Here is a 27,104-nt window from a genome sequence, read left to right as displayed (position 1 = left end):
TGGGATCCATTATTGATACCTACCCATCCACAAGTTGTTTGGGCCCATGAATTTTTGTACAATAAATTAATTAATGTAACTAAATTAATTAATAAAAAGTGTACAGAAGGCGGTTTAAAAACAATAATAATAATAGAGAAGACATTGATAACAAAAAAGAACAATAGTGAATGCCGATGATTTTTATTCACCAGAAAATAATTTGATATTCAACAAGATTGCAACTTTCCTTCTCTCAACTTTTATGTTAGTTGTAATTTTGTAATTGTCCAGGGTGTTCTTTGTTCGTTTAGAAGTGTATGTGTGTTTCTTTTTTCCTTTTTTGTGTACAGTATTGCAAATATTGCAAATATGTCAATATATATATATATATTGATTATGCTTTTTTTAAAAAAAATTAATAAACATTACTTTAAAAAAGAATTTTCGTACAGATTTTTGATCCCTAGATATGGTTGCCCTTTATTATGAATAAATGAACAAGACTGGCTTAGTGGGAGACAGAATTGGAATTGTTGACTTCTGCCCAACCAGTGTGCCTTTTGGACAGTGTGTTATAGTTTTTCTTTTCACAAAGAAAGATCTAAAGTAATTCTTGAGTTTTTAATACGTAATAACTCAGTTTTGGTTGGCACTGGCAAAACTAAGAAGAAGCTGGAACAACTCTAAATGTGAAGGGGCCTTGAAAATATCATTATCATCACCCTATCAGGTGTTCCAATAGCATTCTAACAAAGCTGCCATTTGAAATATCTGTAGTATAACATAAAGTTACTACAGGGCCCTGTGGAAAGATAAAATGATTGTGCTCAGTGCAGCAGTAGAAAATATTTTTATAGAGGGAGATTGAAAATATGCATTCATAGTGATTGCACTATTCAGACCTCTGAGGCACCAAAGGATTTGGTATATGCATAGACATTCTGAGTTTGCATAGACATTCTGAAGCACAGGTAGAATTTAATATCAATGTACCATTTCTGGATGCTTCAATACAATGGCACTGATTCTTCAGCAATTCATCCCTTACAGACTTCAAGAGGACAGTGGGATGTAGGTAGAGATTTGCGTATTTACTCTGTAGCTTCTCTTGGTGTATCACTATGCCTTCTTTTGTTCTAAGACGGTTTTTCTCAACCTCCGGAGCTTGAAGATGTATGGACTTCAAACTCCCCAAATTTCTCAGCCAGCATTCTGAGGTTGTATTTTTCTGCCTGGAGTACCAGCAGCTTCTCCAGATAGACTGTAATTAGCTAGGTCAGTGATGGCAAACCTATGGCACGGGTGCTACAGGTGGCACGTAAAGCCATATCTGCTGGCACGCAAGCCATTGCCCTAGCCCAGCTCCAATATGCATGTGTGTACCAGCCAGCAGATTTTTCACTCACACAAAGACTCTGGGAGGGCATTTTTTACTTCCAGAGAGCCTCTGGGGGGGTGGGGGAGGGCATATTTACCCTCCCCAGGCTCCAGGGAAGCCTTTAAAGTCTGGGAAGAGTGAAACACAAGCCTACTAGGCCCACCAGAAGTTGGGAAAGAGGCCATTTGTGGCCTCCAGAGGGCCTCCGGGGGGCAGGGGAAGCTGTTTTCCCCCTCCCCAGGAATTGAATTATGGGTGTGGGCCCTCGCACATGCACAATAGTGCACGCCCACACTCTTTCAGCACCTGAGGAAAAAAAGGTTCACTTTTTTTCGCCATCACTGAGCTAGGTGGTAGGCTCTGACTATCCTTATAATATAATAATATAATAATAAAAGGAAGAGGGAGATTGTGATCCCCTTATATAGAGTGCTGGTGAGACCACATTTGGAATACAGGTACTGTGTTCAGTTCTGGAGACCTCACCTACCAAAAGATATTGACAAAATTGAACGGGTCCAAAGACGGGCTACAAGAATGGTGGAAGGTCTTAAGCATAAAACATATCAGGAAAGACTTAATGAACTCAATCTGTATAGTCTGGAGGACAGAAGGAAAAGGGGGGACATGATTGAAACATTTAAATATGTTAAAGGGTTAAATAAGGTTCAGGAGGGAAGTGTTTTTAATAGGAAAGTGAACACGAGAACAAGGGGACACAATCTGAGGTTAGTTGGGGGAAAGATCAAAAGCAACATGAGGAAATATTATTTTACTGAAAGAGTAGTAGATCCTTGGAACAAACTTCCAGCAGACGTAGTTGGTAAATCCACAGTAACTGAATTTAAACATGCCTGGGATAAACATATATCCATCCTAACATAAAACACAGGAAATAGTATAAGAGCAGACTAGATGGACCAAGAGGTCTTTTTCTGCCGTCAGTCTTCTATGTTTCTATGTTTCTATATATTTCTTGTAAATAAATCTCTTTTCCTTTATCTTATTTATTTTATTTATTTATTAGATTTGTATGCCGCCCCTCTCCGAAGACTCGGGGCGGCTAACAACAATAAAGAAAACAATGTAACAAATCCAATATTAAAATCTTCTTCACCAGTCATTGCTCAGGTCAAACTCCCTACTCTTAGAAATATCTGCAGAGCAAATGCTTCAACTTCTAACCATCCTTATCATGGTAGGCTTTCATCCAGGACTTATTCCTCTCACTTCTAGGATCTGCTAGTTATGGATAACTTTGCAGCTGTTGAGGTCCAATACTAAAGAGACAGGAGACTGGTGGTGTGACTTCAACTCTTCATTAGGTTACAGGGAGTAACTTCCAGTGGGAATATACAAAAAGCCGGGGCTTTAAATAGGGAGCCAATCTAGCAGGGAACCAATCAGAATTTTCCTACCTTCCTTCCCTGTCGGGCTGGAATGAAAACTTCCCAACTTCTCCAGGACCTAACAGCAGCCATCAAGATAAAAAAGATTAGCCAGTAAAGACAACAGGAGGTAGAGTTGCAAATTTAATGAGGCACTGGAGGAATGGAGTTCCTGCTGAAAATCAGTGAGGAAACTCACACTATCGTTACTAATTGCTCGCAATTTATCATTGGATTTCAGTGGGGCAAACTTAGAGAGCTCGGGGATCACACAGAGAACTGGGGAGGGAGGCTGTCGGAGCCTCTGGATAATCAGTCTTGGATCAGTGTATCCCGCAACCTTTCCAACTTTAAGGCGACTCCCATGCTGGCTGGGGGATTCTGACAGCTGAAGCCCACGCATGTTAGTTGCCAAGGTTGGGACACTCTGCTTTGGATAATGGATAAGTTCTAATTAAATTTAGAGTTACAAAAATCCCCTCCAAGAACTGGTAATTGGTAATAATTGAGAGCCAAAGTAATGGATTGGATTATGCTGCATTGATGCCAAGGAGATCCGGGTTCTTATCTATCCTCAGCCACAGAAGCTCAATGGATGACTTTGGACCAATCATTCCGTCTCAGGCCAACTCACTTTGTGTGTTTGTTATGAGGGGTAATGAGTGTTAAGCCTACTGCCTTGAACACTTGACTGGAAGCCCAGATATAAATCTAACAAACAGCCAGTAGCAGAGCCAGTTTGGTGTAGTGGTTAAGGTGCTGGCTTAGAAATCAGGAGACTGAGCTCTAATCCTATTTTAGGCATGAAAGTTGGACTTTGAGTTAGTCATCCTTTCTCAGTCCAGCCCACCTCACAGGTCTGTTGGGGGGAAAATAGGAGGAGGAAGGAATATTAGCAGAGGTGGGCTGCTGCCCAGATGGGGTGGAACGCAGTGGGGTAGTGAAAATGGAGCTCCATCCCAGAGCACCCAATCTGCACTGAAAGATGTTAAAAGAAAATGTAGGGCATCCTGTATAAACCACATCCAGAGTGTGGTAGTAAAAAATTTGGTAGCCCTTCACTGAGTATTAGATAGATTCCTTGAATGCACTTACAAAGTTACTTATAAAGTAATAAAATCAGGATTAAAAAATCTAATAAGAAAAAAAAGAGTATGTTGCTGACCATGCCATTTATTCATTCATTCATTCATTCATTCATTTATTAGATTTGTATGCTGCCCCTCTCCGTGAACTCGGGGCGGCTAACAACAGTGGTAAAAACAGCATGTGACAATCCAATACTAAAAACAGCTAAAAACCCTTGTTATAAAACCAATCATACATGCAAACATACCATGCATAAATTGTAGAAGCCTAGGGGGAAGGAATATCTCAGTTCCCCCATGCCTGACGGCAGAGGTGGGTTTTAAGGAGCTTACAAAAGGCAAGGAGGGTGGGGGCTATTCTAATCTCTGGGGGGAGTTGGTTCCAAAGGGCCAGGGCCGCCACAGAGAAGGCTCTTCCCCTGGGTCCCGCCAAACGGCATTGTTTAGTTTTATGCTGTGTTTAGGGGGGGGGGAAGTGTCACATAATTATTTTTGTAAATATGGTATTGTTGCAGCCATTGTGCTTTCGCAACTGTACTTTCCTGAACAATTTTACTAATCTCATTCTGCTCTTGCCCTGCTTTCTATTTCTAATCCTCTTTTTGTGATAATATACAATCCATTTCTATTAATCTTGTGCTTGTTATTTCCATACCATATATCAGCTATGAGCAATGCCACAGTTCCCTATGAAGTGACTCCACCAGCATAAATTATTGAATTGATTCATGACTGCATGTAATAACATTAAGATATACACACCCTCTCTTTCTCTCTCCCTCCTCTCTCTCTCTCACACACATATATACACATAAAACATGCTACATACCAAATTTGAAGCAACACTTCACTTTATTATAATCCAAATATATACTGTATGTGTGTTTGTGTGTGCAAATGTTCAGTTATGTTAGTCTCAGGAAACTGCAAACAATGGCATTCACTCTGCTATACAAGTTTACATGCTGATCACCGAACCATATCTTAACTATTTATTTGCTGGTGTAGTGGGTCATAAAATTAGCTCTTAGAAAGCTGATCTGTCAGGTATGCCCTGAATAAATTAGCATGCCTATGAAGTATTTTGCAAACTGGCAATTTTATATCACAATGGGGGTCTGCTTTTATTAACAATTTTTCACCCGAGGGGGAGGAGAGAGAGAAGGAAAAAAAACCCCTTTGCTTTTCATGGAATGCAAGAGAATATACATTTCAATTTCTTTTCTTAAAAAACAACAACAACACTTTCTTTCCATTTCATAGAAATAAATTTTGATTTGGTCAACGGGGACATCAATGAATTTATTGTGTCACATTAAAAATAAGAATCATTTGGTATGGGATGAAATGGGAGGAGGCCACTAAATATTGCTATTGTTAATCATTGCCCATAAAATAAATCCTGTCACTTAGTGACCTTGGTGTAGGGCATTTCCTGGGAATTGATGACTGATTGGTGTTAATGGCCCTCAGCTGCACCTTGAGTCCATCAGCTCCTACAGGATGGTCATTAATCCACAGGAAACCTCTCGGGTATTGATCAATATAGCTTAATTAATAAATGCAGTATGTCTTGTGATCTCAGATTTAGATTTCTTTTTTTCCCCCTGCTAGTTTCTAAGGGAGAGATTTTAGAACCCGGCCTTTCTCAAAGCATTTCCAATGGAAGTGTTGTAGTTGAGCTTTCTTTCAGGCTTCATTCGTGGAGAATTTCAGCAATGGAGTCTCCTTTGAGAATGGAAGAAGGAAATGTTGGTGATGGGTGAGGTTTACAGGAATCCCTTGCTACTCCGCGGTTCATCTTTTGCGGATTCGCTATTTCACGGTGAAGTGAACCCAGAGGCAATGTTGGTTAGAACGGTACTTTTATTCAGCTCAGCATAGGAAAGTGACTTTCAGCGAGTACCGTCTGCTCTGCTTGGGAGAAACCGCTTCCTTTATACATTTGCGGTTCCCGCCAAAGCAAGATCAGGGCGCGTCTGAGCCAATCAGGAGCGACTTCCTGATTTCCAGCTCAGACAGCGCTTTAGCAAGGAACAAACTATTTACAGAGATACAAGGTAGCCATTACAGGATACAACACCCCTCCCTCCTTAGATGGATGCAACCATCACAAAAGCCATGTGACGAAGTCGTCCAATCTGTTGGGTCGCCGCGAGGCTCGCTCCGTCCTGCACAGCTCAGTTGCGTCCTCGCTATCGGCGGTGGAGGTTGGCTCGCTGTTGCTCCCCCGGCGCGGCTGGGGCCTAGTTGGGGCTCCGGCCGGTTGATTCGGCCTGGCCGGCACGACGATGGTTTCGGAGGAGGACGATGGTTCGGCGTCGCTGGAGGATTCCCCCTGACCCGATAAGTCCATTTGAATGTCTAGTAAATCGGGTTGCGAGTTACAGTCTGCTGGAATGGGAGAGTTTTTGTCAGCGATTTGCTCTAGGGGGTTTCCCATGCGTTTCCAAATGTGATCAATGTGCCGTTTCCACATTCGACCATCCTCCAGTTTCACCAAATATGTTTTTGGAGCAGTCTGTTTAACAACAATTCCTTTCATCCAGTTTACACCTCCATCAAAAATTTTTACAAATACATTTTGTCCCAAATACATTTGTCTTTCCGGGTTCACATATATTGGGTCATTAGTACAAAACCTTGGGTGTAACCTATCCAGTGGGGACCTTAATTTCCTTCCCATTAGTAACTCAGCAGGATTCACGTGCGTGTGAGAGTTTGGGGTAATGTGCTGGGTTAACAAGAACTGGTCCAAATTCTGTTGTACATCTCCTGGGCCTGACCTGCGTAATGCTTCCTTAGCCACGCGAACATAACGTTCCGCCAACCCATTAGCCCAGGGCGAGTAAGGTGAGATGAGTGCATGTCTGACCCCTAGGTTATCTAAAAATAATTCAAACTGCCTGGCCGTTAATTGAGGCCCATTGTCAGATACTAGGATATCGGGGCAACCATGGGTAGCGAACAGTCTGCGCAAAACCTTGATGGTGGCACTTGTGGTTATGTTGTTCATTGCTATGATTTCCACCCATTTGGAAAATGCATCAACCACTATTAGGAAATATTGTGACCCCACTGGCCCTGCAAAATCAATATGGACCCGTGACCAAGGCCCTGCAGGTTGCTCCCACTCTGCTGGAGTTGTTTTGGGGGGGTTAGGCCGTGATTCTTGGCATGGGTCACATTGGGCTACCCAATTTTCAATATCAGCATCCAAACCTGGCCACCATAAATGCCCTCTAGCTAGGCCTTTTATCCTGACAATCCCAGGATGGCCCACATGTAACATTTCAAGTACCTTTTCCCTTAGGCTTTTAGGAACGATTACTCTATCCCCCCACAATAGACAACCTTTTACATATGACAATTCAAGTCTTTTGGTTTTGAAGTCACACAATTCAGGTTTCACAGAGTCATATTGCCATCCCTTTAGTACACAGTTAACCACCTGTTTTAGGATTGGATCTTGCTGCGTATGTGCAGCCACCTCTCTTGCAGTAGTTAGTGGGTTGTCTTCGAGCTCTATCATTAAGACATCCGCAGAAGGGGCCGTGTCCTCCACTAACTCTGCCATGGGGCACCTACTGAGGCCATCTGCGTGGTTGATGGTTTTACCCCCTTTATGGATGAGCTCGTACTGGTATCCTGAGAGGAAAAGGGCCCATCTGATTAATCTTGGGGACATAAATGGAGGAGTAGGCTTGTTGGGGGCTAGAAGGCCTAATAAGGGCTTGTGGTCGGTAACCAATTCGAAACTCCTCCCAAAAAGGTAATTATGAAACTTTTTAACTCCTGCCACTAGAGCTAGAGCCTCCTTATCTAGCTGGCTATAGTTTCTTTCAGTATTGGTCATCGTTCTGGAAAAGAAAGCAATTGGGGCATCTGTTTTGTTAGGCAAAACGTGAGCCAAGACTCCTCCCACGCCGTACGGGGAGGCGTCGCACGTAAGCCTGATAGGTAGCGAAGTACTATACTGGACTACCACACTTTTAGAGGTCAATAATTGTTTTATTTGTACAAAGGCTTCGTGTTCAGTTCTCCCCCATGTCCAAGGGGTTTCTTTCTGTAGCAAACGGTGTAGAGGCTCTGCTGCTGTTGCCTTCTGTTTTAAAAAAACAGAGTAAAAGTTAAGAAGGCCTAAAAAGGCTTGCAATTCAGTCTTATTTTGTGGCTCTGGGGTTTCTCTAATAGCTCTCAGTTTCTCAGTGGTGGGGTGGATACCTTCCTTGTCGATTTTGTACCCTAGGAATTCTACACTGTTGGTTTCCCATACGCATTTATCCGGCTTAATTCTCAACCCTTTGTCTTGAAGTCTCTGGAGTACTTCCCTAATCCTTTTGTTGAGCTGTTCTTGGTTTTCCCCTGCAATTAAGATGTCATCAAAATAGGGAATGGCCCCTTTAATCCCTGATAACAATCTTTCCATTATGCTTTGGAATATCCCTGGGGCTATGCTTACTCCAAACTGTAATCTGGTGCATTTGAAGGCACCCCTGTGGTTCACAATCGTTTGCGCATTTGCTGTCGCTTCATCGACCAGCAGTTGCTGATAAGCCTGGGCGAGGTCGATCTTTGCAAACCTTTTCCCTTCCCCCAGGGAGTGCAGGAGTTGTTGTACCACTGGAATGGGGTAAGGGTGGTGTTGGAGGGCCTTATTTAGCATAGATTTATAGTCAGCGCAAACTCTTAAGGAGCCATCCGGTTTTAGAGGTGTGACTATGGGTGTTTCCCATGGTCCCTGCTCCACAGGAACTAGAAGGCCCTGGCTTATGAGCTTATCCAGCTGCAGGTCAAGTTTGGGGAGTAGCGGAAGGGGTACCCTGCGAGGTTTGAGCCGGACAGGTGGGACCTTGGGATCGATGGAAAACGAGATAGGGGGCCCTTTATACGACCCCAAGGTGGGGCTAAACACTTCAGGGAACTCTTGTAAAAAGTTAGGCATGCTATCACAGTTAACATTGCAAATACCAGAAATTTCAATTCCCAAAGGTTACATCCAAGCCAACCCCAGGAGAGAGTGTTTAGCCCCTGTAACAACAATCATGGGTAGGGTACATTTAACATTCTTAAATACGATAGGTACATTCACTTTGCCCAGAACAGAGATTATCCCCCCTTGAAAATCTCTAATTACCAACGAGGTTTGCAATAGCTCAGATTTAGACAGGCTAGGCATGTACAATTTAAGCTTTTCCCATGACATAATGGTGTATTTAGACCCCGTGTCAAGTTCCATAGAACATGGCTTGTTATTTAAAAGTAAGGAAATAACAATCTTGCCCCCATTTTCTGTTGCCGTGGTATTCACGGAAAATTGAGTGTTACCTCTTGAGTAGTCGCGGTTAGCGGCTGAGTAGTTCTTACGGCTCAAAAAACGAAAAGGTCGGTTTTCTCGCGGTTGCGGTGTTTGATTCTGGTGTCGTTGGTGGCGCGGTGTGGAGAAGGTTTCCTCCGGTGCTGATGCTCTGCAGGCTTCGGCGATGTGGCCCCGTCGGTTGCAGCGGCGGCATATGGCGTCCCGGAAGGGGCAACGTTGGCGTTGATGGTTTCCTCGGCAGTCGGCGCAGGGGGTGGCGGGGTGAGGAAGTCTGTGTTGTCTCGGCTGGTCTTGCAGCAGGAAACAGCTGTCCTCGTTGCGAGCTGGTGGGCTGCGGTCATCTGGATCCTCGGCGCGGGAGAACATGGAGTCTATCTTGGCAATGACTTCTTTCTTTTCGTGATCTATCAGCTCTTTAGCAGCGGCGTCAGCGACCTCTGCGGTTTGTGCTAGCTTAATCACTGTTTGTAGGGTCGGTTCGTCTTCGGTGAGGAGTTTATTCCTGACCGCGGCGTTTCTCATGCCAAAGACTAAGGCATCGGTGAGGCGAGCTTCCGGGTTGTCAAACTTGCATTTCGCAAGCACCGTTCGAAGTCGCGTTGCAAATTGGTTGATTGATTCCACTTCGCGCTGAGCCATTCTCGAAAACTGGTGCCGGAAAACCATGGCTGGTTTTGTTGGCCTGAAGTGGCTCGCGAGCTTGTCTTGTAGGACGTCCCAAGCGACGGATCTTGCCGGCAGCGGGTCGGTGAGAGTCTGGGCGAGGGCGCGGATTTCTGGACCGCAGTAATTTAGGAAAATGGCCCGTCTTCGATCGGCGTCGGCGTCCCGTATTCCTGCTGCCTCGAGGAAGATCTCGAAGCTGGCTAGGTAGTCATCCCAGGAAGTCTTTTCTGGGTCGAAGAACTCAGGAGCCCGGCCGATTTGGAGATTGTTCATGTTGCACGCGTAGTTTCTTTCGTTCCTCGTCGCCAGTGAAGTGAACCCAGAGGCAGTGTTGGTTAGAACGGTACTTTTATTCAGCTCAGCATAGGAAAGTGACTTTCAGCGAGTACCGTCTGCTCTGCTTGGGAGAAACCGCTTCTTTTATACATTTGCGGTTCCCGCCAAAGCAAGAGCAGGGCGCGTCTGAGCCAATCAGGAGCGACTTCCTGATTTCCAGCTCAGACAGCGCTTTAGCAAGGAACAAACTATTTACAGAGATACAAGGTAGCCATTACAGGATACAACACAAGGGTTTTCAAAGAGGGCTTAAATCCATTAAATCCATTGAAAATTTTAAATCCATTAAAAATCAGTATATTTATACTGAGTGGGTCTTTACTGGAGACAAATTCCTTGTGTGTCTAATCCAGTGCTTCTCAATTATTTTCTGTTACACCACCCCCAGGAAAAAGTAAACATTTCGCGCACCCCCAAGTCTCTGCTGCAATATTTGGCATGTTTTTGCTGAAAAAACTCATTTTTTCATAAACATAAGTGTAATATGCTTAAAAGTGACGCCTTAATTTATTTCGCTTCATGCTGTCCACTGCCAACATTTGTAGACACAGTAAACATATTGGTCTTTCTTTGTCTTCCACCGTAGTCACAGTGAAGCCAAGCGCTACATACGCTTTGTCATATTTCCTCGTCTTAACTTTTGGAAGATTTAACGTTTATCTCATTATCTCTGTCTCTCTCCTCCTTTCTTTTCAATCATGTTAAATATTTTTCCAGAGTGTCTTTTAAGGGTTGTTATCTGTACTTCACATCTCCTGCTATGTGCTGTGTGCTATTGTTTGGTGCAAAGAACCCCTACTCCCTGAGGCAAAAAACCCCATGTTCCCTGGGGTTATGTGCCCCCCCTCCAGGCATTGCTCCGTGCACCCCCTTGGGGGGGGCTCCACTATTTGAGAAGTACTGGTCTAATCACACATGGCCAAATAAAGTATTAAATTCAATTCAATAGGGGCAAGATTTGCCATTTGCCAGAAAGGGCAGGAAAACCTGCCAGCGGCCAGTTAGGTCCCACAGAGTTGGCCTTCTTCGGGTCATGTCGACTAAACAATGTCATCTGGCGAGACCCAGGGGAAGAGCCTTCTCTGTGGTGGCCCCGACCCTCTGGAACCAGCTTCCCCCCAGAGATTAGGATTGCCCCCACCCTCCTTGCCTTTCAAAAGCTTCTGAAGACCCACCTCTGTCATCAGGCATGGAGGAATTGAGACATCTCCCCCTGGCCTATATAATTTATGCATGGTATGTTTGTGTTTGTGTCTGGCTTTTTAAATAAGGGGTTTTTAGAGACTTTTTAATGTTAGATTTGTGATACATTGTTTTTTATTATTGCTGTGAGCCACCCCGAGTCTACGGAGAGGGGCGCCATACAAATCTAATAAATAAATAAATAAATAAATAAATAAATAAATAAATAAATAAATAAATAAATAAATAAATAAATAAATAAATAAATAAATAAATAAATAAATAAATAAATAAATAAATAAATAAATAAATAAATAAATAAATTGTTGAAATTCTAGCTCCGACTCAAACGTTTACCAGCCTGACATATAAAATGTGCTTCAGCTTTAATTTACCAAATTTCCAACAGGCACAGCAAAACAAAGTATTGTCTGCGAACTCTGTGCCACAAGAATACAAATAGAGGGTGCGGCTACACATGGTGTATTCAGCAAAGCTTCTTACTCTTTTCTCTCTTTTTTGGTAATGATATGTCTCCCTGCCCACCCAAAAATCCAAATCTTGAATTATTCAGTATGTGTGAGGGAGACGGATAAAATGTACTATTCTCTGAGATTTGAATAGCTGAAGCAATTTTCTATATATTTGTTAGATCACTGTCATAATTGCCCTCCAGGAAAACATACAAAAAATTGGATAGTTGGGTAGCAACAGGCTTTAAGAAGCAGCTGCATCTACTCACAGCCTTTTATATCAAATATATAACTAATTCCATGCCTATTCTTTTTTTTAAGAAGTGGGGTTTTTTATCCTTTTTCTGTCAAGAATTGCTGCAAATATATAGTGTTGAATGAAGGGCCAAACCATTGATATTCAACTAAAACTAGCTAGAAGATTAACTTTAAATTTTTAATTTTAAAAGGGGGAAATAAGATACATCGTAATGATTGGCATCAGATAGCATACAAGTTTATTATTATTTATTATTCATAATACAGTCAGCTAGATATTTAGACTAGATTTGGCATTTTTATCTATTATTACAATTACTATATTAATGTAACATTTAATTTAACAGCTATTTTTTTCCTTGTTTTTAAATATAACTATTGTGGTTGGCTCTGGCCCAGCTCCTGCCCCAGGGAAAGGGAGGTGGATGCCGGGGAAAATTCAACATGTCACAGGCCTGTGTTATTGCCGACAGAATCAGTTCAGAGTTTAGTTTCCTCAGACGAAGAAAAAGGTGGGAGTGACTCGGCAGAGGAGGGCTTGGCACACAGCCCAGGCAGTCAATCTCCCTTATCTTCCGTTGATTCAGATGATGACATTTTGGACCCACGCAAGCGCAGAATTGTGCGTAGAAGAGACCAAGTAAGAACATATTACAGGAAATAAGGGAGGCCACCTGTGTTTGGGTGGGGCTCCAGTAATTAGGGCTGCTGCTATAAATAGCAGCATGTGGTTTTGGCCGTTGTGGAAGAGTATCTGATCGGAGTTCGTCAGGAATCTTGTGTTGCTGGACTTTGTTGCTTTTTCATGCCTTTGAAACCAAAGCAGAGCAACGTGTGTGTGTGTGTGTGTGTCTCACTTCGTTGGAAGAAGAAGGGGTGTGAAGTTTCTTCACAGCTGCTAGCTAAGTACTTAATGACTGCTTAAGGGAAATTGTACAGACTACCCGATTGTTTTGGGACAAGTGCTCTTTGCAATACAAAAAGAATGCTTTTTTATTTTGAATTTTGTGATAAAGAACATTGTTTTGAATTTTCAAACGTGTGTGTGTCTGAAATTTGTACCCTTGAATTTTCGGGAGGCTTCTATCAGAGGGACCGGTAGAGCAACAACCAAATAGCACAGATTTTCATTTGATCCTCCCTCATTCCAGATTTCTCTTTTTGGTCATTCCTCACTCCAGTTGTTATTTTTAAAAGCAAATGAAAACAGAAAAACAAACATAGAAACTCCAAGTCCTCTTTAAAAGGATGCAAGTAGATTTTTCCTACCTCCTTTGAAGAGATATTTTATCAATGGCTTCATACCACAGAAATAATGACTAGATATAGCAAGAGCTAAGGTTCCTCTATCTTTAACAGTAGAGTAGAAGTGATTTTCATATGTGAGGCATTCATGTGTGGCAATTGTGACAAAAGATGCATATTTCAATATTTCTTCTTATACACAAAGCTACGTAACAAATGAATTCTAGTGGCTGAAACAGTGGATGTTTCGTAGCTAATATACCAGCATTACATACAAATCAGCTCTGTAATTAAATTCATATTGTTACAGATGGTTAACTACAAAGGAGCCTGATTGTATCCTTACCTAAAAGACATAGCTTTGGTAACTTAAAAAACAGTAAAACTTATCATTCTCCAGACATTTTTGCCCATCCTCTTCTCCTATAAGATAAAATCAGAAAAATTGAAGAAGACAGCTATTGCTTATCTGACAGTACAGTCTTAGGAATGTTTATTCTGAAATTCCATTAATTTTGTATATGATTGTTCCTGAGTATAATTGAATTGCAACATTTATTTTTATATTAATATAAATTATTATTTAAAAATCAACAAATGATACACTGCTGCATATTATACATTTTTGTAGTAGGTTACTCCATAGAATAGCACTAATCACCAATATTGATCTATAGTGTTTTCTCAGGCTTGTACAATAAAGCAAAATGGAGATACATGTATCTTTTAAAACATCTTATTAACAAACTAATGAAAACTGCACAATAATGGGATAAGACTATATAATGCTTTTAAGTGTTCCTCAAAATAGACACATTAACTGTTAACCCTTTTAAAATATTCTATGGGGTTTCCAATAAATATGAAATAAAACAGTACATTGGTCTTATATTAAAATAATAAGGAATATATTTAATATTCTTTAGGACCCATAGCCATATTGATCCACTAGTATGCCATCTTTCAATTCTTTATTCCAGAGTTCATACAAATAACTAATATCTGGATATAATCTGGCATAGGTCCAGATTATCTCCGAGACTGCCTTCCTGCCCAATGAATCCCAGCGTCCGGTGAAGTTCCACAGACTTGGCCTCCTCAGGGTCCCATCAGCCAAACAATGCCAGTTGGCGGGACTTAGGGGAAGAGTCTTCTCGGTGGGGGGGCCCGGCTCTCTGGAATCAGCTCTCCCTGAATATTCGCACTGCCCCCACCTTCCTTGCCTTCTGAAAGAGTTTAAAAACTCATCTTTGCCACCAGGCCTGGGGTCATTAGATCTTCCCCCTGACCAACGAGTGTTTTTAACGTAATTTATTGGATGAATGTTTAATGAATTTTTTTAAAGTATTTTAGAATTTTTAAAAGTATTTAAATTGTATTAATTAGATCTATTGTACTGTTTGTCTTTTATATATGCTGCGAGCCGGCCCAAGTCCTCGGAGAGGGGCAGCATACAAATCCAATTAAATATAAATATCTTCCCTATTAATATCCCGTAATTTGTTTTTAAAATACTGTAGAAATAGAATCATTCAAAGCAAATTCTAATGCTAACCATAATTTGGGAGTTTTAGATGTGAGTGCATCTGGACCAAATTATGAAATCAACAGATCTTTTTCCTAAAAACACCTCAAAATGTTTTATAATTTGATTGTAACTAAGCAATTTCAAATTATTAATATTCTTAGTAGCTTGTGACAAACAAAATTCCTGCAATCTTGGAGTGAAATTATCCCGGAATATAAATTTATCGTTTGGGTTAGAGTCAAAACTGTGCTTCCAATATATTCCAAATGGGCCTGGCAACCTTTAATGAAAGACATTTTGGAGTACTTGAAATAATGGAACCAGTTTGCCCCCACCCACTTTCTACAGTAGTTGTGTCCAAAGTGAGATTTTACTTGATCACTTGTATTTCATATGTACCAACCCTTCAAAATAAGCCAAGCCAGCTACAAAAACTACCAATATGCTGCTTTATTATTGTAAGATATAGTAACAAAATCTTGAAAGTCTTCTTCCCTCTTAAGTGCCTGAGTTTTGATCACATGATCATAGGGATGCTCCAAAGGGGGCTACGCTCTCTACATGGGGCTACCTTTGAAAAGTGTTCAGAAACTTCAGATCGTGCAGAACGCAGCCGCGAGAGCCATCGTGGGGCTTCCAAGATTCGCCCACGTTTCTTCAACACCCCATGGCTTGCATTGGCTACCGATCAGTTTCCAGTCACAATTCAAAGTGTTGGTCATAAAGCCCTATATGGCATTGGACCAGAGTACGTCCGGAACCGCCTGCTACCGCACGAATCCCAGCGACCAGTAAGGTCCCACAGAGTTGGCCTTTTCCGGGTCCCGTCGACTAAACAATGTCGTTTGGCGGGCCCCAGGGGAAGAGCCTTCTCTGTGGCGGCCCTGGCCCTCTGGAACCAACTCCCCCCAGAGATTAGAACTGCCCCCACCCTTCCTGTCTTTCGTAAACTACTCAAGACTCACTTATACCGCCAGGCATGGGGGAGTTGAGACACCTTTCCCCCAGGCTTTTTATACTTTGTTTTATATTTGGTATGAATGTGCTGTTTGGTTTTTTAAATAATGATAGGGTTTTATATGTTTTTAATATTAGATTTGTTCCACTGCTATATTGTTTTTATTGCTGTTGTGAGCCGCCCCGAGTCTTCGGAGAGGGGCGGCATACAAATCTAATAAATAAATAATAAATAAAATAAAAAGTTTGTAACAGAAAAATGGTCTTAAATCACATTTTTCAGTACCGTTGTAACTTTGAACGGTCATTAAATGAACTGTTGTAAGTCGAGGGCTACATTTGTCATTTTCTCTTATATCAACAGCAGTTCTGTACTGAAGAGGATTCCTTATTTTCAGCCAACTAATTTTCCACATAGATTTGCATGTGAAATCTTAAATCCCCAATTTTTTCCCCCTTATCTGGTACAATTAAGTATCTTTGTGAGTCCCACAGGATATGTAGTCAGTAAAAACCTTTGGCATTTATGCACCATATCCCAACCAATGACATTGTTTTCAAATATGGATAAGATATTGTGACAAGACAGCTCGTCCACTGTAAATTCTAGAGATATTTGATCTTGCTTGTGAAAACCAAGTGTTGGAAGCAAAGCACAGTTCATGTTACTAATTCAAAGAAGCAATAAATTATTCACTCCATTATTAATTCGACAGCCCTCCAGCTATTTTTCCTTTCCAGAGAGCCTGCAATGAGTATACTTTCGCTGTTTCCGCTTCTCTGAGGATGCCCCAGATGCTTCTCAAACACTTTTTCACCATAATTTTCTTGAGCACAGCAAATGGAATAAATGCCAAGACAGGTAAATTAAGGGGCTTCGGGGTGTGGAGGCAGCATTTTCAATTAGTTTGCAAAGTCCTTACTTTTCAGATAGAATGTCTTAAGTTTTCTTTTCCATGCCCATCTGAGATACTTCCTTCAGAAAATTAGCTGTCGTTGAGAGAAATATTGTGCATACTAATGACACACTTTGGGCAATGTTTTCAGCGGTATGTTTGGGGTATATTTGTACATTTCTAAAAAAAACCTTACAAAACTTACACTCCGCAGTCTGCATTGGCTGCCGATCAGTTTCCGGTCACAATTCAAAGTGTTGGTTATGACCTATAAAGCCCTTCATGGCATCGGACCAGGATACCTGCAAGACCGCCTTCTGCCGCACTAATCCAAGCAACCGGTTAGGTCCCACAGAGTTGGCCTTCTCCAGGTCCGGTCGACTAAACAATGTCGTCTGGCGGGACTCAGGGGAAGAGCCTTCTCTGTGGTGGCTCCAACCCTCTGGAACCAGCTCCCCCCAGAGAACAGGATTGCCCCCACCCTCCTTGCCTTTCGTAAACTTCTTAAAACCCTGTATTATTCTTCACCATTGTTGTGAGCCGCCCCGAGTCTGCGGAGAGGGGCAGCATATAAATCCAATAAATCTAATCTAATCTAATCTAAATGTGCATAACCAGGGCTAGAGATCTAAGTGTAATCAATAATCAGACTATCTCCGAGACTGCTTTCTGCCACACAAATCCCAGCGACCGGTGAGGTCCCACAGAGCTGGTCTCCTTAGGTCCTTTCGACCAAACAATGTCGGCTGGCAGGACCTAAGAGAAGAGCCTTCTCTGTGGGGGCCCCAGCCCTCCTGGAATCAGCTCCCCCCCCCTGATATTCGCACTTCCCCCACCCTCCTTGCCTTCTGAAAAAGCCTAAAACCTCATCTTTATCGCCAGGCCTGGGACTGCTAGATCTTTCCCCTGACCAATGACTGTTTTTCAGTATGATTGTTGAATGAATGTTAATGGAAGTTTGTTTTTTTAAATTAGAATTTTAAGGATTGTTTTTTATGTATATATTAATTGGATTGATTTGCTGCCGTTTTTTGTATATGTTGTAAGCCGCCCTGGAGAGGGGCGGCATACAAATCCAATTAAACCTTATCAACTGGAAGTGAATCCAAATATTTAATAGGCGGGGTGGCCCAGTGGTTAGAGTGCAGCACTGCAGGCTACTTCAGCTAACTGCTAGCTGTAGTTCAGTAGTTCAAATCTCACCAACGGCCCAAGGTTGACTCAGCCTTCCATCCTTACGAGGTGGGTAAAATGAGGACCCAGATTGTTGGGGGCAATATGCCGATTCTGTAAACTGCTTAGAGAGGGTTGTAAAAAGTACTATGAAGTGGTTTATAGATCTAAATGCTATTGCTATTCACTCCCTATCGGGATGAATGGGAAACACTGATGGCTGTGACACACTGAAAATTTCTTGCCCTATTGCTCCTGTGAAGATTAAGTATGACAGAACTGACCCCAAAATTTCCATTGCTAAGCAAGAGAGTTGTCAAGGGAGCTTTGCTCCATTTTAGGACCTTCCTTGCCGCAGTTGTTTCAGTTGATCACTGCAGTTGTTGTTAGTTACACGATCCGTGAGAGTTTTCGTTAGATCGTACATTAGTTTGCCACAACGGTTGAGGAAGATTGCTCTCTTGACTTTGTCACTAGCGTCTTCGTAGCCAGACACCTCCAAGAAATTCTCGATATTCTCCATATAGGTGTCCCAGGGTTCTTGTTCTGGGTTGAAGAATTCCGGGGCTTGAGCTACTAATTTGGGTTCCATGACTTCGTCTTGGGTTCTTTAGCCTGGTCAGATTCGTTTATTAGGAATCCGCAACTTGAAACAAAGGAATCATTTTGTAACAATCATTTTGTTTCCGTTTTACTAATTTTTCATTGATTTCTTAGGATGTACTATATGTAGACAAGTCTATATCAATAAAATTAAGGACAGTGGTTAAATATTTATAATATGCAAAGAAATGCTGGAGGCAAATCTGGAAAATTATGTCCAGAACTCTGAAGTACCAATCTCTTTCTCTGGGTTGTTGTTTTTTTAAGATACAGTATTCAGTTCTGAAGAAACAGGTGTCTTTCCCACCTCCCAGTATCTTTTACTGAGAGTTTAACACAATGTTACTGACAATTAAATAGTCTTCCCAGATTAGATTCTGTTTGAAAGAGTCTGATTTGTAAAATATAACTGTCAAAACAGTTGTCCTTTCAGGACATAATCAGAGAAGAGAATTATATTTATTTTCAATGTATAAATGGCAAGGGAGGGAGGGAGGAACTGAAAAACTGCAATTTTAAAAGCATGTTTTCCATAGAAAATGAATAGTTGCATAAAGTCAGAGAATATGATGTCTTAGAGAAACATATATATGAAACTAAGAATGAAATAAGATTTTTTTTTTCTAATGTGGAATCTTCCAACTTACATAGAAGGAAAAAGAATAAGAAAACCAACTGAGATATTCAAAGTGTTATAATAATAGGTGAGTTTAATTATTCTGTTATAGACGTGTTAGAGGCATGTTCCAGTGAAGAAAAACAAATAATGTCTGCTGGTTATGGAAATCCTGGAGAAAGTAATTTTGTTCATGTCAAAACAAGTGCCAATATTGGCAAAACGAAATGCAAGTAGATCATAACATAAGCAATGAAGAAGAATTCATGACACAAATATTAAAGACCAATCATATTATCCTGAAAGAGTAACAGGAAAGTAACAGGCAGCTGGTCTACTGAATAATGTCAATTGAAAGGGAAGTAAATGATGCTTCTGAAAAGCTTAATTTTTTTTTTAACCTGCCCTTGTTTCACAATATATAGGACAGTGATGTCAAACCTTTTTTTCCTTGGGTGCTGAAAGAGCATGGGTGTGCACTATTGCACATGCATGAGTGCCCACACCCATAATTCAATACCTGGGGAGGGCAAAAACAGCTTCACCACCACCCCTGGAGGCCCTCTGGAGGCCAGAAATGGACTGCTTCCCAATTTTTGGTGGGCCCAGTAAGTTCGTGTTTTGCCCTCCTCAGGCTCCAAAGGCTTCCCTGGAGCCTGGGGAGGGTAAAAATTATTTCATTCTTAGTTTCATATATATGTTTGTCTAAGACATCATATTCTTTATGCAACTATTCATTCTCTATGGAAAACATGCTTTTAAAATTGCAGTTTTCTAGTTCCTCCCTCCCTCCCTTACCATACATTGAAAAATTATAATTCTCTCCTCTGATTATGTCCTGAAAGGATAACTCTTTTGAAAGTTTGACATTCCCCTGGAGGCTCTCTGGAAGCCAAAAACACCCTCCCAGGACCTCTCAAAAATCAGCTGGCTGGCACACACATGCACATTGGAGCTGAGCTAGGGCAACAGTTTGCGTGCCAGCAGATATGGCTCCATGTGCCACCTATGGCACCCATGCCATAGGTTCATCAACGCTGATATAGGATATATCGAACCTTTTCTCCATAGTAGGTGGAGTTATCATGGATGATAGCACCCCACCTACGAGAAGGAGCGTATCAAGTAAAACCAACACCCCTCCCATAAACCTAACCTGATGATGATGATGATGATATCCATTTGGTTGTGTCTGACTCATGGCGATTCTTTGGGCCAGATTATCTCCATATCTTCCAAACTTTCACTACTGCTTTGAGTTTTTGTACGCTCAGGCTGGTGATAGTATCCGGCAGCCTGATTTCTGTTTACCAAATCCAAAATAAGTGAGACACAGTTTCATGATTTTGCCTTCTAGAGACATGTCTGGTTTTATGTACTCCTGTACAATAAGGCCAATCTAGAGCTCTATAAAGAATTCAGGCTGGTCCAAGCTGATATGAAGATAGTCTAATATGACATGAAGCCCAGGTCCAGAGAGAGATTTGATAATAGAGCCCTCTTATTCTACATTTTATCATAACACCACCACCACTCCCACCCCATGCACAAGTTCTATACTGTATTTGTTCTATATTTGTTGACTAAAATTTTAATGGGAACTGAGCTACGTAGTATATTGGAGTCTAATAGCTAATTTGTTTTTTTAGATTTCATGTAATTGCTGCCAAAAGTTTAGAATTAAACAAGGTACAATTATTTAATGGCACTAGAAGGAGATACTTCACCTGCATTTGAGTATTTTTATAGCTGCGATCATGGCAAATCTTCGGGGGTGAAATCCTACTGAAGTTGGTGAGACTCATTTCTAATTAAACATGAATATGGCCCTTTGGTGCATGCTACAAAACAAAACTTACAGTCCAAATGGGTAATTTCAAGAAATGTTAGAGATGTAAATGTGTATTGAGGATATTGTCTATTATTGCACTAATGCTAAGCTTGGAAATGTAATTATAATTTTGTCTGTTATAACTAAGTTATTTTGTAATGATACATTACAAAATGTAGGAGTCTTCTAAGTACAGTATGTTGACTAATCAAAGGAGGGTAACCCCTAGTTGTTAATTCTGTTATATGTGATTAGTAATTCAATTTTATATACCACGCGGAGGAACTTGTTTGCAATATGTGTACTGCTCTTCTTCCTTAAAAAAAAACATTGTAAGGTATAAACAGAATACACATGATCTTTAATTAAAACAATTAAATGAAACAATCAAGAATAAAACTATCTACTCTAAGATATCTATCTATTTGTTGTACATGTTACCCAATTTTATTCAAATGCTTTTTTTCCCAGTCAACCAAGTTTCACAAATTCTTGAAGGATTAGCACAGATCGTTACACTATGTCATGTTTAGTATCTTTCATCATTTATCTGGATATATATATCAAAACTATTCCCAAGGCCGATTTAGCATGTGTGAATTGACTTCAGTGAATAAAAATAACTTTGAGTCTCTCTCTTTCAGCCCAATTCTCCTCACAGGAGATTGTGGGGGAAATTGGAGGAAGAAGGAGTATTAGATGTTTGCCACTTTGAATTATTTATAAAAATCCGATTAATAATAATAAAATAAAATAAAATAGATGAGATATCAAAATCTTTTTTTAATGGTCAAATGAGTTTTAGATAAGCATTGAAAAGATATTTGTGAGCAATGTAACCTATTATACACAATCTGCATGTGTTCTTTAAGGCTCTGTTTTACAGGTACAGATTCCTCCAGTAAGATCAGGTCATACAGAATATTCTTTTTTGGAATGAGTGACTTGGCTAACTTGAGCCTTGCAGATCCAAGGCTCATTCTGTGTGGGTCTTTTGCCCACTTTGGAGACAGGGTAGAGTAGCTTCATGCCTCAAAAAGTGATCTCTCATGCCTGTGCCAGAAACCAGAAGAGTAGCCGCCCGGTGCGCATGGGTGCGCCAGGAAGATCTTTTGGTTTCTGGCATGCACATGCACGCACCAGAAACCAGAAGATTATCTTCCCGGCGAGCACATGCGCACTGGGTGGAGGCTCTTCCTGTTTTCAGAGATCCTGCACACATGAAAGCGGAGCTGGCTGGCACACCAGAACCCAGAAGTCCAACAGCCGATGGTTCATGTGCCTGGAAAGATGGCTCTGTATGCCACTTCTGGCATGTGTGCCATAGGTTCTTCATCATGGCTGTAAGGGAACTATATTCAAGTTTGTTTGTTTGTTTGTTTGTTTGTTTGTTTGTTTATTTGTTTGTTTGTTTGTTTGTTTATTTATTTATTTATTTGTTTGTTTGTTTGTTTGTTTGTTTATTTGTTTATTTATTTATTTATTTATTTATTTATTAGATTTGTATGCCGCCCCTCTCCGTAGACTCGGGGCGGCTCACAAGAGCAATAGAACAATTCATAACAAATCTAATACAGTAGTACCTCTGGATACAAGCTGCTCCACATGCAAGTATTCCAAGTTACAACCCACGAGGGGAGAGAAATTTCTGTTCCAGACCCGAGCTCAAATTCGGGATACGAGCTGAGTGTCCACTAGGTGGCGCAAGAATCCTTGCTTCTGGTTATCTCGGAGGGGAAAAACAAAGTCTAAAGCCATTTGTTCCAGATACGAGTTGTTCGACATACAAGCTCCCTTCTGGAATGAATTAAACTTGTATCTAGGTACTACTGTAGTTTAAAAAAACATTTAAAAACCCCCATTATTAATCAAACATACATACAAACATACCATACATAAATTGTATAGGCCCGGGGGAGATATCTCAATTTCCCCATGCCTGACGGCAAAGGTCGGTTTTAAGGAGTTTACGGAAGGCAAGGAGGGTGGGGGCAGTTCTAATCTCCAGGGGGAGCTGGTTCCAGAGAGTCGGGGCCACCACAGAGAAGGCTCTTCCCCTGGGACCCGCCAAACGACATTGTTTAGTCGACGGGACCCGGAGAAGGCCAACTCTGTGGGACCTAATCGGCCGCTGGGGATTCGTGCAGCAGAAGGCAGTCCCGGAGATATTCTGGTCCGATGCCATGAAGGGCTTTATAGGTCATTACCAACACTTTGAATTGTGACTGGAAATTGATCGGCAACCAATGCAGACTGCGGAGTGTTGGTGTGACATGGGCATACCTAGGGAAGCCCATGATTGCTCTCGCAGCTGCATTCTGCATGATCTGAAGTTTCCAAACACTTTTCAAAGATAGCCCCATGTAGAGAGTGTTACAGTAGTCGAATCTCGAGGTAATGACTTATTTATTTACTCACTCACTCATTCACTCACTCACTCACTCACTCACTCACTCTTTATTTATTTGTTTGTTTGCTTGCTTATTGTTTGTTTATTTGTTTATTTGTTTGTTTGTTTGTTTGTTTGTTCGTTCGTTCGTTCATTCATTCATTCATTTATTTTGCATGCTGCCTGATTCCCTGGAGACTGGGCACCTCACAACCAAAAATAACCAGTGTAATATTAAAAACATCTAACAAAACAGTATAAGAACAATTTAAAACCAAGAGCTAAAAACCATGCATGCAATTTATGGCCGGATCCCAATGGTATCCCGGAAAAGCCAGGCCTTTACAGCTTTACAGAAAGCCAGTAAGGTGGGGGTATCCAGATCTCAGGAGGTAGCTGGTTTCAGAGAGTTGGAGCAGCCACAGAGAAGGCCCTTGCCCATGGACCCGCCAGCCGACACTGTTTAGCCGATGGGACCTGGAGAAGACCAACTCTGTGGGCCCTTACTGGTTGCTGGGAACTATGTGGTAGAAGGCGGTCTCGAAGATAGTCTGGCCCTAAACCATGTAGAGCTTTAAAGGTAATAACCAACACCTTGAATTGCGCCCGGAGACCAATCAGGATCAGTGCAGTACATGGAGAATTGGTATAATGTGGGTGCACCTAGATACATCCACAACAGTTCACGCGGCTGCATTGTGGACCATCTGTAGTTTCTTTATCCTGAAGCTTAATAATCAGGGTCAGGTCCAGTTAGTTTGGAAGGGGAAAAACTAATTGGGAATATCAATTGGTGCAGGCATTTTAACAAGGTTTTAGAACAAGAGGGGACAAGATCCAAAATGTCGGCTGTTCTAGTTGCTAATCTGTTATTCTTCTAATATTAATATTTTCCGTAGGCATTAAATGTGGTGGACTTCTGTCAGCACCATACGGCAATATTTCAAGCCCAAATTTCCCAGGACTTTATCCGTATGATACAGACTGTACGTGGCTCATAGTGGTAACAGAAGGATCCTCTCTACTGCTCACTTTTCAACATTTCGACCTGGAATATCATGATAATTGCGAATTCGATTACATCAAGATTTTTAACGGGGTTTCTGAAGATCAAGGAAATCTACTTGGTAAATTTTGTGGCACAAGTTTTCCTCCGCCGTTTACCTCATCCTGGAATATCATGACTCTAATATTTCACTCAGATAACCATGTGGCCAGTCAAGGATTCTCAGCACTTTACCAAAAAGGTCAGAATTGTTTTCACCTGGATTTATCCTAAGACTTACTACATCCTACAATAGTATTATAGAACCGGTATCATTTTGCTGGTATAACGTGCTTGAGAAGCAGTAAGTTTCTACAAAGGATGAGATGAAGGAATTTCAGGCAATACGTAAAGGCCCCTCTGCGGTATTTTTGCAATAGACAATGTACAGTGATACCTTGTTTTACAAACTTAATTGGTTCTGGGACGAGGTTCTTAAGGTGAAAAGTTTGTAAGACGAAACAATGTTTCCCATAGGAATCAATGGAAAAGCGATTAATGCATGCAAGCCCAAAATTCACCCCTTTTGCCAGACGAAGAGCCCGTTTTTGCGCTGCTGGGATTCCCCTAACGCTCCCCTCCATAGGAAACCCCACCTCCGGACTTCTGTGTTTTTGCGATGCTGCAGGGAAATCACAACAGGGGAATCCCAGCATCGCAAAAATGAGTGCTTCGCTGGCAACAGAAGTCCGGAGGTGGGGTTTCCCAGTGAAGGTAGCATCAGTGAAATCGCAGCATCGCAAAAACACAGAAGTTCTCAAAACCCCACCTCCGGACCTCTGTGTTTTTGTGCTGCTGAGATTCCACTGAGGCTCCCCTCCATGGGAAACCCCACCTCCGGACTTCCGTTTCCAGCGAAGCACCCATTTTTGCGCTGCTGGGAATCCCCGGCTGGGATTCCCCTGCAGCATCACAAAAACATGGAAGTCTGGAGGTGGGGTTTCCCATGGAGGGGAGCCTCAGGGGAATCTCAGCAGCGCAAAAACGGGTGCTTCACTGGCAACGGAAGTCCGGAGGCAGGGCATCCCAGTGGCAGCGGTGGGTTTGTAAGGTGAAAATAGTTTGTAAGAAGAGGCAATAAAGTCTTAAACCCTGGATTTGTATCTCAAATAGTTTGTATGATGAGGCGTTTGTAAGATGAGGTATCACTGTATAAGCAAACTGATTTGCTAACTGTTTGTGGATCTTAATAAGCCTAAATCAAGTAAACCACATTAATGCTTAGAGGGACATATAAACCCACCATTTGACCCACACATCTCTAAGATATAATGTAGTTAGTTTGATTCTGACTTTATGTGATGTGCGAACTTGGCCATCGTGCTCTGCAAATCATAGGTTATGCTTATAAGTATTGCCCAAATTCAATGGTTGTTAAAGCATGCTATGCCTTAATTCGTATACAGTGATCCCTCGATTTTCGCGATCTCGAGCTTCACGAAATGCTATATCACGATTTTTCCCACCCGATGACGTTACTCTCTTCCTTTCTCATCTTTCTTTCTCTCTCTCTTTCTCTATCTTGCTTCTTCCTCTCTCACACTCTCTTCCTCCCTCTCTCATCTCTTTCTTTCCTTCTCTCCCTTTCTCTATCTCTCCCCCTCTTGCTCTCGAGCGGCGGGCGGCGGGCGGGCCGGCGGGCGGTGGGCGGGCGGGCGGGCAGCAGCGAGGAGCTGAAGATCGGGGTTTCCCCTTTGCGTGGGCCGAAGAAACCTTCCCTGGGTCTTCCCCGCCGCCCACGCAAAGGGGAAACCCCGATCTTCGGCTCCTCGCTGCTGCCGCGAGCAGATCAGCTGCTGGGCGCCCGAAGAAACCTTCCCTGGGTCTTCCCCGCCGCCCACGCAAGCTCCACCATCTGCGCATGCGCGGCCATGGGAAAAGGGCGCGCATGCGCAGATGGTGTTTTTACTTCCGCACCACTGTATCGTGAAAAATCGAGTATCGCGAGGGGTCTTGGAACGTAACCCTCGCGATATTCAAGGGATCACTGTAATTCTTTTGGTTGATTGGTGCTTGCATTTTCTCTTGTAGTCAGGACAACTGACTATGATTCCAGATGCAATATGTTACTGTTAGGTCCCAGAACTTTCCCCTAGCCACTGAGATGCTAAAAAGAGTGACAGTCAAGACAAGGCTTGCAAAAAGATATCAGTTATTTTATTCTTTGACCAAAGTAGAAAAAAATCTGTGTGAATACTGTCTCCAAACACAGACAAAGTGCATGTAAGGAATAATAATAATAATAATTAATAATAATAATTTATTAGATTTGTATGCCGCCCCCTCCGAAGACTCGGCTAAGCTACACCACAAGAGTGGCTCATAAGGATACAATTCTCTTACAGAATGAATTTCTAACAAATGATTTCTAACCATAGCAAAATAGAGCAAACAACTACTTTAACAGAAGCAAGGAACAAAGGTTAGATTGATTCATATCAATACAGTGATCCCTCGAGTATCGCGAGGGTTACGTTCCAAGACCTCTCGCGATAATCGATTTTTCGCAATATAGTGGTGCGGAAGTAAAAACACCATCTGTGCATGCGCGCCCTTTTTTTCAATGGCCGCGCATGCGCAGATGGTGGAGCCGGTGGCTGGGAAGGTGGATTCGCCGCCCCCACCAGCCCTTCCTGCTCTGGGTCAGAGCCGCGGAAACCTTCGGCTCGCCGAGGCTGCGTCTGACCCCTTCGTTTGTATTGCAGCGAAGGAGATGAAGCAAGGCTCCAAGCTCGCCTGCCGCCGCCGCC

At 42.0% G+C, this 27,104-nt stretch overlaps 1 protein-coding gene across 1 annotated transcript in view; it reads left to right on the top strand.

Annotated features, from left to right (window-relative positions):
• The first annotated feature begins 2,911 nt into the window (after positions 1-2,911).
• Positions 2,912-27,104, top strand: part of CDCP2 (CUB domain containing protein 2) — a 40,821-nt gene continuing 16,628 nt past the window's right edge. The window contains 4 exon segments of the mRNA XM_070748533.1: positions 2,912-3,076; positions 14,843-14,883; positions 21,934-21,959; positions 24,209-24,556. Of these exon segments, the coding sequence (XP_070604634.1) occupies positions 2,912-3,076; positions 14,843-14,883; positions 21,934-21,959; positions 24,209-24,556 (580 nt within the window).

The sequence above is a fragment of the Erythrolamprus reginae genome, chromosome 3 (assembly GCF_031021105.1).
Source record: "Erythrolamprus reginae isolate rEryReg1 chromosome 3, rEryReg1.hap1, whole genome shotgun sequence".
Lineage (NCBI taxonomy): Eukaryota > Metazoa > Chordata > Lepidosauria > Squamata > Dipsadidae > Erythrolamprus > Erythrolamprus reginae.
This window is presented reverse-complemented; position numbering and strand designations above follow the sequence as displayed.